Consider the following 15,890-nt stretch of genomic DNA (forward strand, 5'->3'; position numbering starts at 1 on the left):
CTATAAAACCACCCTCAAATTGTTCCAAATCAACAGGTAAACTAAGTAAAAATCACTTAGTATGTTTTATTCATGAAAAGATTTCAATTCATGTATTTGTGATTAATTTAATTAGAAAAATAATCATTCATTTATTTTTATGTATTAGGTGTATCCATTAGTAAGCAATACGCATATATATGTTTATACCTCATCTCTCAAGTGAATACATATAATAGCGCAGGTAACTTAACGATTATTTAAGGCATGCCTAAAATAATCGTTAAGTTACCTGCTATATAGCAGTTATATAACAACGCAGGTAGGCACATGAGAGATATAAGGTATAAACTTAAAGCACCGCAGTCTGTTTCTACCGACATAATCTAATATTTAAGTTTGGTGATATCACAACAATGCTCATAGTTGCTGTAGTGCATAGTTGTTGAAAGTGTAGTGCTGCATAGTTGTTGAAACGAAAAAGTGTTTATATATACAACAATGGAAAAATCTGCTGAATTGATTATTAAAAGGGTGCAATGTAGTGCCAACATAAACAATCCCAATTGCAGCCGCAATAATTTACGTAATTTATCATCAAGTCTCATAGAGAAAATACATTCATGGGGCTTTGATCATCAATTGGATGTAACAATGCGTATTTGTGAATCGTGTCGTGGAATTTTAGTGCACAATAGGACACCTCTCCCGAAAAAGAGGCGATCGGATGGAAAAGAATCAAGCCATGCTCGGAAGTTTGAAGAGCCGCAACCATCAACAAGTCATCAGCAATCAGAACATCAGGAATTTGATGATACACTAGGTAAATAATAATAACTTTAACTGTTTCAACTGTGTGGTTTAAGGATTGTACATCGAAGATACAACTTCATTTTCAACATTTTTTTAGAGCACGAGCTGGATGAACCGCTTATCGTACAAATTTGATCGATTGGTAGGTCAACCTCGGTGAACAATCTATCAAATTTTCACGACTGTACGATATGCGGTTTATGCAGCTCGTGCTCCACAAACATGGGGAAAATTCAGATGCGGCTTCGATGTACCGTAAACGGGGATGTCTTTGATAATGGAGGTAACTTTGATAATGCAGCTAATCCAAAAAGTTATGACTTAATGCTCTTCGTATTCATTATTTTGGAAGGGAACATCGGTTTCCTATCCAAAATAATGCGTACGATGTGCCTTAAGTCATAAATTTTTGGCTTAGCTGCATTACCAAAGTTACCCCTATTATCAAAACCACCCCGTTCATGGTACTATCACCTTAACAGCGTTATATATTAATGTGTGGTAATATTTTTTTTCTTTTCTTTAATTTTACAGATACAGATCCATCGCTAGAATCAATCCCATCAGCGGATCAGATCCAAGGTCCATATAATGTGGAACAATTCAATTGTATAGCTTCAACCTTACAGTTATCACCAATTTCATCGAGAAGTATGAGAAGTATGAATTATCGTGTTCAAAAATCTGCAGAGATCACAAAGGCAGTGCGTAAAAATATATTTGGGATGGATTCAGACGATGTCAACAAATCAAATGATTTTGACGAAATGATCATGCAGTTAAAGGAGAAATTTAATTTGCCTTCTACGAGTACAAATGACAAATTAAAAGTGTTATCAGTGCTCCCTAAATCATGGTCAGTGAATCAAATAGTTAATGAGTTTAATGCACCCCATCATACAGTGAAACAGATGAAAAGGCTAGTCAGAGAACAAGGTATTCTTTGTAGTAAGAAAGCAAGAAGTGGTCATGGATTTAATGATACTGAAAAACAAATTGTTTTAAATTTCTTTGACAGTGATGATATTAGTAGGCCTATGCCAGGAAGTAATGATTATGTTTCTGAATATCGAAATGGATATAAAGAGCATGTTCAGAAACGTTTATTGATGATGTCTCTTAAAGAGGCTTTTATGATTTTTGAAGAGAAATACAAAAGTGTTAAAATCGGATTTACTTCGTTCACTCAGCTCCGACCAAAGCATTGCATACTGTTGGATAGTACAGGTACACATAATGTATGTGTCTGTACTATACATGAAAATGTTAAATTGATTATTAATAGTGTAAAATTTGATTCATATAAAGAAATTGCAGACAAAATACTTTGCAGTAGTCCTATTAGAACCATAGATTGTTTTTATCGTACATGTGAAGAATGCATTTCCACAGATAGTATCGTGAGGGAACTTACATCAGTATTAGAAGCAGATGATATGGAAGAAGTTTTATTTCAACAGTGGTTGACTACCGACCGTTGTAATTTGGAAACTATTATTAAACCTGCAGATGAGTTTGTTCAATATTTGACGGAAAAAGTTGAAAAGCTCATAACCCATGATTTTATTCATAAAGAGCAATCATCTTACCTAAGTAATAAAAAAAATTCTCTTCAAAACGGTGAAATTTTAGTGATTTGCGACTTTTCTGAAAATTATTCATTTATTATTCAAAACTCAGCACAGGGGTATCATTGGAACAATAATCAAGCTACGATACATCCTTTCGAAATTTACTACATAAAAGAAAACAAGTTGGAAAATTTAAGCTTTATTATTATTTCAGAAGTATTGACCCATGATACAATAGCAGTTCAATTATTTATATCAAAATTGTTAGATTTCATTAAACAATCTATTAGTTTCACAAAAATTACTTTCATGTCAGATGGAGCAGCGGCTCATTACAAAAATAAAAAGAATTTTGCCAGTTAGTGCAACTTCAAGTCCAAGTATGGATTGGAAGCAGAATGGCACTTCTTCGCAACGTCTCATGGGAAAGGCCCATGTGACGCAATTGGAGGAACTCTCAAACGAATGGCAAAGAGAGCAAGTCTTGCTCGAGATTATGGAAACACAATCACAACTCCACAAGAACTGTATGACTGGGCAGTTAAACAAACAGATACAAGCATAACAAAATTGAACTTCTGCTTCATATCAAATGATCAATACACAAAGATGTCCGATGAACTCAAGGAGCTGTTCAGTCATGTAAAAACTATACCTGGTACACAAAAATTTCATTGTTTTGTACCTATTTCTCAAAACATAATTTCTACTAAGCGATTTTCACATTCAAAGGAAACTCCGAAAAATTTCACTCTGTTTCCGATAGACTAATAATCAATGAAAAACTCAAATTATGTATGGAGAATTATAGGAAAATAAATTATGCACTAAACAAAAACACTCATTTATTAAAACACCATTCGAAATGCAGGAAAATCCTCTGTATTAGGCCCTTTCAAATGTTAGGCTAGATTTTTGTTTTAAGCACGCCCAGATTATCAAAAGGTCAAAATCTTTATGCTCATTAAGTTTCAACGGATTTTAATAAGGTTGTGCGCGTATTACTATTCGACTTTGAGTGAAACACGCTAAAAAAAAAATTAACATGAAAAAGTTGTTGTTCGAACAACTTTTTTTCCTTAAAAGCGCCCACTTTGCGATGTATGAAGAAAAGTTAGGTAATTATATTGCCTTTCATGAGAAAAAATATCAAGCAAATCTGAGGGGTACCATTTTTGGGAAAATGACTTTTAATTTTTAAATATATTTTTTTAGAGTGTAGAAACCAATTTTTTAATTTATTTAAATTTTTTTATAAAATTTCAGATTATTTGCTAAAAGTTCGCAATACATCACTATTTTGTTGGGCTTGTCATTTTTAAGCTATATCGATTTGAAAAAAAAATCGACAAAAAACTTTGACCCTTATCAAATGTTAGGCGAGATAAATTTTGAAAAAAATAAGTACTCAAAGTTGCTTAAAATTGCTAAGTCTCCACACCCACAAAGTTTCATAAGGTTCTGAGAGGGTGCTGCCAACTCCGAAGACGAGTTGGCGTGAAATCCGTCTATAGAATTATTATTAAAAAAGCATTTGAACACTGCTCAAAACTCCGTTGAAAATCCCTTAGGGAACATGCATAATTGACTTAGCGTTTCAGAGGGGTGCACGACGTTAGGCATACGGTCGTTAGGCATATGGACGTTAGGCATACGTACGTTAGGCATACGTACGTTAGGCATACGGACGTTAGGCATAATGTACGATAGGCATAATGGACGTTGGGCATAAAGGACGTTAGGCATAATTGACGTTAGGCATAATCTACCGGATGAATTCCAAAAGGATGATAATGGAGACCGTCTATTGATTGCTGACTTCGGTGACAATAATGAAAGAGCCTTAATTTTTGGAACTAATGAACGACGTCTTGGTCAGGCAAAGAGTTGGGTTACAGATGGTACGTTTGCCACAGTTCCTTGTTTGTTTCGGCAACTCGTCACTGTTCATGGAAGTATCGCTCCCTCACATCAGCAGACGGTTCCGCTAGTTTTCACTCTGATGACAACAACAACAGAATCGTTGTATCGAAAAGTATGGCAGGAAATCCTGGAAGCAGTCGGTATGTTTTTTTGTTATTGAATGAAAAACCACAGAATTAACCATTCTTCATTTCATGAGCTGTTCTTTGGCATCATATTTTATTCAACCTTGGCTGTTTTTTTTGTTATTGAATGAAAAATCACAGAATTCACCATTCTTTATTTCATGAGCTGTTCTTTGAGGAAAACCTTTTCTTCTTTGACTTTTGCAATATGTGTGTAAGAATATATTACAACAAATGTGTGATTTTTTTATTTCTAGATGCGATTGATTTCAAGATATAGTTCAAAACTAAGCTGAGTTTTCATTGTAAGATTACTTAACCACTATCGCTACTAATCATGGATCTAAGTAAATATGTAGATACGTCACTTATGATATGATAAATAATGGATTCCAAACTGTGCTTATTAAATAAACTGTGTTTGTTTAACTTGTATCATGTTTTATTCAACGCTAAGCCTAATTTAAGCATTGTTTACAGGTTTACAGGTTAAGCAGGTTTCTAGACTTGAACAGCAGCAAGGTATTTTATTACCTAACGTCCATTACGCCTAACGTATATTATGCCTAACGTCCATTATGCCTAATGACTTTATGCCTAACGTCCATTATGCCTAACGTCCGTATGCCTAACGTATTTATGCCTAATGGGGTACACTCGTTTCAGAGGGAGGGGGTATAAAATTGTTCAACGTCATTTATGGACGGTCCTTATCAATTCTTTAGGAATACTCCTAATAATCCCCTTGAAATTCTGCTCAGAATACAAGTCTAAGGTATTCTCCTCAGCGTTCTTTAGGCATTCTAGATACAATGTTTGAATTTGGCTCTATGAATTGAATGACCGGGATTGATGATAAAAGTTCCAGCCAAAATAGGAAAGGATAGGATATGATGTGACGAGTGAATATGAGTAAAAGGTTATGAGATAAATTGATCAGTTCGGACGCATTATGAAATGAAATCAAGCTCCACACGTGATAACTAAATTACACCAGTTATTTTTTGCAAAAGTTTTTTTTTCGCTCTTCATTTTCCGGTGTGGTGAACTGTGATGTAACAAAAGTGATGCAAGCTTTCGCATTGCTATTTGTTGGTCTATTTTTCGGTAGATGCATAAAACACAATTCCAGATTAATTCATGATTAGGGCGTACAAGCTTTTGTAAGCAAACAGATCAATCACCGATTTCGTGATAATGGCGCACACTGTTGGCAAAATCAGAAATCAATTGATATTTTTCCGCTCTCATGGGCTCGCAATATCACGCGTGATATTGGAACAAAACATCATGCTTGATATTGATTTTACAAGCTCCTTTGATATTGCGAGACTATTCACAACGTGCAAACATCAAGCTGAGAGTTGAGTCGACACAAAAATGATTCCATTGCATATTGTTTTCTTAGAAAGAGAAAGCATAGTTTGCTATTTCTTTTTAATCTTCACCGATGGCAGACGCAAAGGGACTGCTGCAAACCGTTATGGAAGTTTCGGTTGCATTCGAGTGTAAAGCAAAAATCCTTAAACTCAATCTCACCACAGTTTGGTGAGATTCGCAGTTGGTGAGTTTTGTTAGCTTGATATTCCGAGCTGCCATATCACAGCTTGCAAAATCAACCGCAGTTGTTTGCTTGTTGATTTTTGTCTACGAAAATCAAGCGTGATCTTTGGCGTTGATGATATTTGATTTTTTGATATTTTCCCAACACTGATGGCGCACATGTTTTGTCAACAAATAGGGTAAATGTTGGCTTCGGCACCCATTGACTGTTTTCGGCAACCAAAATTTAAACGTTAATTTCACTATGTTTTACCATCAACGCACTTCCCTGAATGTGTCCAAACGATTGTTTAGCCTTTCAGCTTCAATCTGATTATATTTGAACGATCGAGCAATCCAGTAATGCTACATTTTTCTTCAAATAAAGCATACGCACTACAAAATGAGGTTGATTTCGAGTTGCCGATAATAGAACAGCTGGTTAACACGCAGTTCTAATGGGAAGGTTGCCGAAGAAAAAGAGACTGCCGACAATAGTCACACTCACCTGAGAAGTTTGGAGCGTTGTAAAAACGCTTTCAAAACGTTTTGAAAAATTCTGTCGATTGGAATGGATAGAGAAGCAAGCAGCAGATGAATGTAAACAAACAGACACATCATATATGTGCGTGACGCTGAGAAAATGCTAGTAGAAGTGCAGACGCTGCTTAGATTGACGAGAATACGTAAATTCCCCTACATCAATCGCCGATTTCTCGCGAATAAAATCTCAATCTAAAAAAATAAAAACTACGCCAAATGGTAGAGGAATATTATGACAGTTTTTAGTTTTTCGATTTGCTTTTTTGAACAAAAATGTGCATTTTTAAAGTTTGTAGAACATTAAAAACATATTCAAACTAAAAAGCAATGGTAAAACAATGGTTTCCAAAAGGGTACCCCAAGTAACCAAAAGCTCCGCGATAACACACTTCCAAGTTCCATAAAGTTAACATAAAGTTCCGATAGAACCTTCAAGTTCCATAAAGTTCGAATAAAGTTCTGACAGAACTTTCAAGTTCCATAAAGTTCAAATAAAGTTCCGACAGAACTTTCTTCCCAAGTTTCATAAAGTGCATATTAAGTTCTAAAACAACATTCTGGCTACTTTAGAAGCTATTGAAAGCGCACCAGGAACTTCAGGCTTAAAAAAGGTCCGATGCATACTCCTAGCAACTTGAAGTTCAAAAAAAATCCAAACAGAATCCCTAAGCATGTCTTAGGAACTTCAGGCAAGGCTGAAAACATGGCCACAACAAAGTTCCGAACAATTTCCCAGTGGAACTTCTTAGCAGCTTTAAAGTATCTCAAAAGTTCACTGCGGAACTTCTTAGGAACGTGGAAGTTTCTAAAAAGGTCCGTCATAGCCCACATGAAGCAATCTGCTGAAGTCTTTATTAGTAACAAAATTTAATGTACACTGGAGTCACTTTTTACGCGGGTGATACGTCCCGCGTAAAAAAAAACGCGTAAAAAAACTGCGTCAATTCTGGAATTCGCGTAAAAAAACGCGTAAATTCCGAAACCCGCATAAAAAAAACTGTGTAAATTCCGAAATCCACGTAAAAAAACCGCGTGAAAAGCGACTCTAGTGTATAACGATATACCGCGTAATTTCTTAAATCCACGTAAAAAAAACCAAAGTCCGCGTAAAAAAACCGCATGTTACCTGTCAAATTCACTTTCAGATAGTCACAATCAGCGATTTTACGACTCGCGAGTGCTCACTCTGAGTGAACGCTCACGAATCATAAAATCGCTTATTGTAACACGCATTATTGTAACAAAATGCCGTTCAGAATGATGGTGGGACCTTCCTTGATCATTAATTTGCTATCTTAATCTTCCACTTTTACTAAGCCCTTTAGTGATGCATTTATGGGCATTTGTACGGTACATTAGTAAAATGCATGCCCGTTACGCACGGCTTTGGCACCTGACCATAGTGGGGGGGGTGGTTTAAGTTGTGACGCTTGGCAACTTGGCACAGTACTCGCTGACCATTTGAATGTCACTGGCCAATCCAACACTGTTGTTATCATTCTCTGAAAGGGGTCGGTCGATTCCAAGAATTGTTAAAGCATACAGAGGATCACTATCCGGTGGTTTCATGTTTTGACAACATCTAAAATGGAAATATATTCTTTTTCATTGCGCACCGTTTGGAATTGTAGTCCTACAACCTTTCATTTTAATTTTCTCCAACATTAGATCCTGCTACGCCTTCCGTTGGATCGTGCTGTAGGTACTGGATCTTTCATCTTATTGAATCATTGAATTTTTCTGCAGCTTCCGAATGACGGTAGTTCACTCAATGGTGATGGAAGCTGCCAATTCCTTATAATTGATTGCTTTTAACAGGCAAATAAACAATATTTCGATTCCTAGTTCACAAGCAAAAGTTACTTTCACTAGGTATCGATCCGAGTTCCAATCGAGTTGGAGAACCACAGTCTTGCTGGGATTAAGATACAAATTGCCGCGAAATTTTGTAGAGTATAACAAAAACAACAACGAGTACCGTGTTACGATTACTCGTTTCGGTGACATTAGGTCAAACACACACACTGTCACTGTTTATGAGCAGTCTCACTAACACTTGTGCTTCAAAGTTCCACCTTTGATTGACAGAGGCGCTGTTATCAGTGACGTTTGACATTTGTATGGGAAAAGGGAACAGTTGCCAGTCTTCTAGATTTGTAGTCTTCGATTTCATTGAATAGACCTTGCATAGTCCATACGTGAAGGTTGAACTGGGTTTGTAATTCGAAAAGTATATTTTTAGAAATTTGTTTTTTTTTCCTTTGGTTTGTTTTTTCCGTCGATCTTGTTTTCCGTGCTGAGCACCAATGCTACCGACGTGCCAGGAAGGCAGCTCCCACAACTGGACCCTACCACCTATCGACCCATCAACTCATGAACCGGGGACCAACGGCTTTACATCCCATCCGAAGGAAGGCGTGATCAGAGATGTTATGCCTCAGAACATCCCGGCGGCGCCGACTGGGATTGAACCCAGGCCTGCTGGGGTGAGAAGTAATCACGCTTACCACTACACCACCGGCGCCGTTATTTTAGAAATTTGGATTTCCTATTCTGCTAAGTTGGATTTTGATACCGTCCTTTGACAGTTATGTTTGGATTTTATAGAATGGACCTTGCTGAAATCAAGTTTTTGACAAAAGTACGTATTTTCGTTAAAATTTGGTTTGGATTTTGAAAGAGATACACTAACTTTCAGCTAAAAATCTCTAAAATAAAGTTTAAAAAATAGATGGATTTTGGCTTCTTTTCTGAATATTAGGCTTGGATTTTGTTGAATAAACCTTCCTGAATCCGTAAGTCTTGTTAGATTTTTTGAAGCACGCACAATTGTTGAGAAAACTGGGTTTAAATTCACAAAATAGGTATTTTCTTATCAATTTTGGTTTCTTGTTCGGCCATGTAATATTTGAATGATGAGGATCTATCGAAAACAGAAATTTTTTTAAAGAAGTATTACGTTTGTAGTATTCCGCTTGATGGTTTACCTGGAATTTATCAAAATCAGTTGCTTTGATCCTACCCATCATCTACATTATTACTAATGTCCTTCCTTAAAAGGATACAAAACTTATGCGGGAAATGTCTTGTTGATAACCCAAGTGTTACAAGGAATAAAGTTAACATTTGCGGCTTCTGTTAGGCATTATTGTAAAAAATCACGGCTTCAAAGAAGTATAAGATGAAAACGAAGCCTAAGAAGTAATGTAAACGCTTGAAACATACGGTTTAGATGTGATGTAAAACGAATTTTGAATATTTTATTTTTTTTAAGGTTTATTTTTTATCTACCACTCCCCCCCCCCTCCCCCCAACTCGTGCGAGCATCGATTGACAAAAGAAAAGCTTGTGGCCTTTGAGCACGTAACCGACATCCCTTCTTATTTCTACTCGTTTGATTTAGCGCAGTAGAGAAATTAAATAAAAGTACTAATTTATTTGAATAGGCATAGGAAAGAACCATGGCGTGCAGCAGGATCATAAATTCGCCGAAAAAAGTGTTAAGCGTCTTTCTGCTAAAGACTAAGATTCACCAACTTTTTGAGAGAAGGAGTTTAACGAGAAAAACTAAAAAGGGGAGGAGCTTTAGCTGGGTAGACACTGATATTCTGCGGCCTTCCAACCTGTCGCAGACACTAGTTCAACCCCTTTCCAGTAGCAGACGGGCTGAGACTCTTGCGAGTGCCCAATCACTGAACCGAAGAATATGGGATTGTCCGGTTCAATTTGCTGATCCAGCTGCCTTCACGTCATCATCATCTTCCAAAGGCTTTAAGCCTGTACTACCATCAAGATTTTCCAAAAAAGTTAAATTACGGAACATGTTCCAATTAAAATTCATATCAAAAGGCTCTTTTCGTGGCAATCATAGTCATACTGAACGGTATAAACAGAGAGAACCTAGCTCAAATTCCTATTCCTACACAAAAAACAAGCACCTGCTGCAGTTAACAAATAACATTTATTATATAAGACCACCGTACAACCCCATAGGGCTGTCCATTGTAGTGTTTATACGAATCTCAGTAAAATAAAATGCAGAACTAATCGGCGGCTGAGATCTCGGAAATACAAATTTAGTGTCCGTAAATTCATTAAATATTTAACTACTTATTTTTTGAAACCTCAAAAGTATTTTTCCAATTGAAAGGTAATAAATTTAGATACAGCCCAGAACATGTTTGGATTTTTAGATCAAACGAATTTTCCAAAGACAGAAGTCAAGAAAATGGTGGAAATATAACCAAAGTACAAGGTACTTGGGAAATCCTAGACTAGAAAATGTTCCGCCTAGAAAAATTGAACAGAACATCCTCATCCATTAGTTTTAATGTTATTTTGTGTTGTACCTATTAAAACTGATAGTCGTGAGAATAACCTTAGAATGCAAAAAAATAAACAACACCACCAATCCCACTGACAAGCCCAATCATCACCATAAACCTAGACAGCTCATTATGGAAACACAAACCAGCAGTAAACCTACCGCGCCTAACAAGAAGCCAGTTAGGAACAATTATCACCACCTGAATTGTCTCGTTACTCGCAGCAATGATCATCTTCTCTCCCTTCGCCGTTGTTGGATGGCTAAAATTCATGAGAAATAACCAATTCAAATTTTCCCCGAAAATGCACCCATTCGATGACGGATGGTGTAAAGTTTATCTTTCTCTCTCTCCCTCCGCACAAACGAAAACAATGGATTTAATTATCCATAAATCTAGCTCCCATCCGAGTGGCGGGATCCACAAAACCGAGGTCACCTAGAGGAAAACATACACAGAAGCTAGAAGAAATTAAATGTTCAACTTCTAAGCACTTAGAATTTCAAATTACAACCGAGCAGAAAGGAACACGAGTTATTTTTTTAACGTCTTCCATCATTCAAAAATTCTTTAACCAAACGAAGATTTTGATTTTCAAATGAGAACGCTTAAGACCTACAAAAGTATAATGCAACAAAAATGCTGTTTGCTGCCATGATCATGATCTCGGTGGGTACGATCGACGCGCTCGCAGGCAGGTGCAGGTGCATTTCTCACGACGCAACCATAAATTGCTTCGTTAATGCCCCCGGGGGCCATCCGCGTCGACCGCTGCCACGCCGCGCCGGGCGGTGGATCTTCTTTATCGCCTGCCTTTCTTTTGTTCGGCGATCACACGAGATCGGTAGAAGATCGCGTTCGCGTGGCTCATCGCCACTTCGGGTGCGATCGGTTCGCTGCACTGACTGAGTGACCCGAAGAGAGAACGACGCGAGAGAGTGAGAACCCGAGTACGATCGTCATTTTTCGGTCGTTCGTTTACGGGTGCAGATACGAAGATGATGCGATCCTCGTTTGAGATAGATCAAAAACAAATCTACCGGCGTGTGTGAGTCGGAAAGAGAGGACAAGAAGCTGTTTGTTGACATTCTTTCTCGTTCGTTTTTTCGGGGAACCGATCGGGATGCACTTCTTAAAAGGAGTTGCATCCGTACGTGGGAGTTTAGTTTTCAGTTTCGTTTCGTACAGTTCAGTTGTGCATTGTGAGATAGTTTGGAATACAGCTAAGACTTGAAAGTGCATCAGATCACAGAAGAAGATACAACAAGAGACAAGAGCAATGAAAGCAGTGATCGTGAGTGTTTTTATCGCGGCACTTTTGGCGCCACAAGTGACGCAGGGCGTTTCGTTTTGCCCGAATCGGTGCGTGTGTGACGACATTAAACTGCACGTGACTTGCGGTGAAGGCGAGCTGGATGTGCTACCGATCGCGTTAAATCCAGCCATCCAGCGGTTGGTGATCAAGTTCAATCGGATTAAAGCGATCGATTCGTCGATCCAGTTCTACTCGGAGCTAACCATGCTGGATCTGAGTTACAACCACCTGCTTGGAGTTCCGGAACGAGTTTTTGTGTACCAGAAGCAACTGCTGCAGCTGCATTTGAATAATAACAAAATTGGTGCCATCAATAATAAGACGTTCTATGGATTGAACGAGCTGCGAGTGTTGAATCTGCGAGGAAATTTTATCAACGAGCTGACGGCGAACATGTTTACCACTTTGCCAAAGCTGGAGGAATTGAATCTTGGCCAGAATCGCATTGAAGTTCTGCATTCCAACGCATTTGAAAGCCTAACGAGTTTAAGGATCTTGCATTTGGACGACAACTCAATCAACATCATATCGACTCCGGCTTTCCAACCATTGAAGATGCTTGCTGAACTTTACTTCGGTACCAACACATTGAATCAGATTCAACCGGGAGCATTTGAAGGACTGCGGCAGCTGAGACGGCTGGACGTGCGAGGATCGATGCTGGTCAACATCACGTTCGATACCTTTCGTGGCCTGGAGAATCTACGATCGTTAGACCTGTCCGACAATCATCTGCTGAAGGTTCCCACGGTTCAGCTGAGTAGTCTGAAGCGTTTGGAGGAGCTCAAGATTGGGCAGAATGATTTCGAGGTCATCCCCGAGGGTGCGTTCTACGGGTTGTTCAATCTGCGAAAAATCGATATCTCCGGATCGTTAAATTTGAGACGTATTCAAGCGGGAGCTTTCTCGGCTAACACAAATTTGGACACGATCGTAATCGCTTCCAACAAGATCCTGTCGGACATCGAGGAAGGAGCGTTTTCTGGACTTCCACACATTGAAAATGTGATCCTGCGAGACAATGCAATTCGAGGTGTTCGTGAGGAATTGCTTCCTTGGAAACAGCTGCGCAATTTTGATCTTTCGGAAAATCCACTAGTTTGTAATTGTCATCTGCAGTGGCTGAGGAATCTGCTGCAACAGAAACCGATCGAGACGGAGCAAAGTCAAGTAATTTGTGAGTATCCGGAGCGCTTGAGGGGAGAAGCTTTGAGAGAGATCAGCTCTGAACTTTTGGGATGCCATCAACGTCAATCCCGCGATCGAGCCGTGGTTGGAGCAGTCCTGGTGGCTTCAGCTGCTTCCGTTACGACGTTCGTTTTGGTAGCTTATCGCCTGCGTCATCGACTAGTGGACATATTTGGACCGAATTGGCACAACAAACGTAATTCGCTCAAAGAGGAAAAGGACTTGGAATTCGGAAAGTGTTTCGAAGAGATCGATTACCATCAACCGAACTTCAACATCTATAGCTACCACTGTCAGCACCAGCTGCAGCAGCACCTCCCATCGTGTCCTCAGCGATCTTACGACCACCACATCTACGAAATGCCAATTCCGGTGTCCGATTTGTGAGCCCCCCACCGGTAAAAAGACCTGTAGGTCATGGAATTGATCATCGTGCGATACGTGCGCTCACACCAGGAGCCGGCAAACTTCCGGTCCTCAAATTGCATGCTTGACGACAACGGAACGCCCGAGGGCTTGTTATAGAAGCAGCAGTTTACCATTAGCGCACCACCGTAGGATCCCGTCGGGAAAATTTGAATATTTACTGTTCATCATCAAACGGGGGCTGGTTAGTCCCCTGTAAATTATGTCCCCGAACAAGGGGACAAAGCAAAAAGAAACACGAGAAAATAAATGAGTTCATTATTTTTTTTTAAAACAATCATAAAAGTTTTCTTTATTTTACTCTCACCGTCCTTTGACACCGGTTCGTATTTGACCATTGTCCTTCTTCCCTGTGGTGGTTTAATCTCCTTCCTTGGCTTCCCGGCTAGCAAGGCTTCTGACCTTTTTTTTTTCGTTTGCAGAAGAGTCCTTTTTTATTTGGACAAGATTTATGTCGCATTTCCCCTGTTGAGATGGCTGACCATCGCCGTCGCGTAGAGTGTGTGAATTTTCCAGCTATGCTTTCGTTTTTTAACACACTCAAATCCAAAGCGACATGAAGCTCTCAGGACCATCCGAAAAGGACTTGGATTTCGAATTTGCCTCGGGTGGGAATTTCTCACACGCCTATTGTCCTTCTCCATCCAGCTACACATTCGACTGTAAGGCTAGGTATAGCGATGGATTCGCATTACAAGGCCTCCACCACTACTCGCAGGTTGTGTGCGCTACAAAAGAAGTCCTTTTCGGGCTGGCTCTCGCTTTGTGTTGAATGTGAGTTTGAGAGATTTGCTCGAGATTGCTTTTCGATTGCGCTGCGTCGCCCTTCCCGTTGTTCCCCTTACGAGCGTTCCAGTTCGTTGTCCTTCAGCAACAACAAGAAAGGAATCGACGGAAGGTTGATGGCTGCTGTAAGGAATTGGTCCATCGAGTAGCGAGGACGACGACAAAAGAAAGAAATAATTCAAAACGAAAGATTAGACTCGGGTTGAAAACAACCTGCTTGAAAGTTTTCCCTTTTTTTTTTGGTTCTTCTGTGGGAGCGATTTTTTTTTCGGCCTGCAGGATTCAATACTCGTTGTTTTTATTCCCATGAATGATTGTTTGCGGAACGGCGCTCTGTTGTTGAAGATTCAACAAAGAAAATGTTGGGAATATTTTCGGAAAGGTTGACGAATGGACTGAAAGGTTTGATCGGTGATGGCTCACGAAATTTTCGGAGACAATTTGCAGAACGATCATGAATGTCTCAAATGAATAGGTAACATACAATTTGCATTTTGCAATAGCAACAAATTCAAACAGAATTTTTTTTTCAACTATAACTTTCTTTTTAGAAATAAAAAAAACTGTTAGCTGAAAACTGATAAAGGTGAGATTCAGACTTTTTTTTTTTAATCATCCAGTTGTTTCCGATTTTTCGATGAAACAATTATCAAATGTTTACTTCAGTTAGGGTAGGTGAGCACTAGTCGTATGTACATTTGGTTTATAATAAAATAAAATACTCAGTGGAGTGTAATAATTTATGCCATTTACTATTAATACCTAGCATCCTGAACAATAAAATGATTTAAAACCGATTAAATAAGCACCAAATTCCTCTTCAAATTTGGTTTTAAATTGTAGCCATAGCTACTTTTCAGACATCAGTTGTATGTACATATGTGTGTATGTACAATCCCACTCCCACTGTCCGGCAGTGTTTTTATGGAAGACAATGTCTGCAATATAATAGATTACTATCTTATACTGATCCCATCGCAAATATTTTAAACCCGGAAGTTGAAAGGTGATAGCTCTGATGAGTTCCAGTGACCCATTTCAGAATGTCGGGTCACTCAGAAGTATGATTGGACTTGCTTGCCACACAATTATACCCATGCAAAAATGGTACAGGCATCGAAAGCTCTCAATTAATAACTGTGGAAATCCATCTAGAACACTAAGTTGAGAGCACGCAATAAGCTAATATGCGATATGCAATAAGCTTGAAATTCGAAGAAGAAGAAGAAGAAAAATAAGAAGAAGAATATGATGTCAAATCCACACGTCCAGGGAAGTGTGCTTCAAATAAATGTTCCAACACGTCTTCATTAGTTAAAGTTTAGTCGTCATTTGTTCACTTTGAAATTGTTTG

At 38.7% G+C, this 15,890-nt stretch overlaps 1 protein-coding gene across 1 annotated transcript; it reads left to right on the forward strand.

The window, feature by feature from the left end:
- The first annotated feature begins 11,991 nt into the window (after window positions 1–11,991).
- LOC135697594 (leucine-rich repeats and immunoglobulin-like domains protein 1) lies at window positions 11,992–14,021 on the forward strand. The gene has a single exon (XM_065217377.1). It carries the CDS (start codon window positions 12,101–12,103, stop codon window positions 13,709–13,711), a length of 1,611 nt encoding a protein of 536 aa, XP_065073449.1. The 5' UTR covers window positions 11,992–12,100; the 3' UTR covers window positions 13,712–14,021.
- Window positions 14,022–15,890: the final 1,869 nt, after the last annotated feature.

The sequence above is a fragment of the Ochlerotatus camptorhynchus genome, unplaced genomic scaffold, assembly GCF_037179485.1.
Source record: "Ochlerotatus camptorhynchus isolate MF236.1 unplaced genomic scaffold, CSIRO-AGI_Acam_v1.1 ptg000077l, whole genome shotgun sequence".
Taxonomy (NCBI): Eukaryota; Metazoa; Arthropoda; class Insecta; order Diptera; family Culicidae; genus Ochlerotatus; species Ochlerotatus camptorhynchus.

Bases quoted from the DNA above. Each gene is read 5' to 3' on its own strand.
- LOC135697594 (XM_065217377.1), top strand. From the start codon at position 12,101: ATGAAAGCAGTGATCGTGAGTGTTTTTATCGCGGCACTTTTGGCGCCA.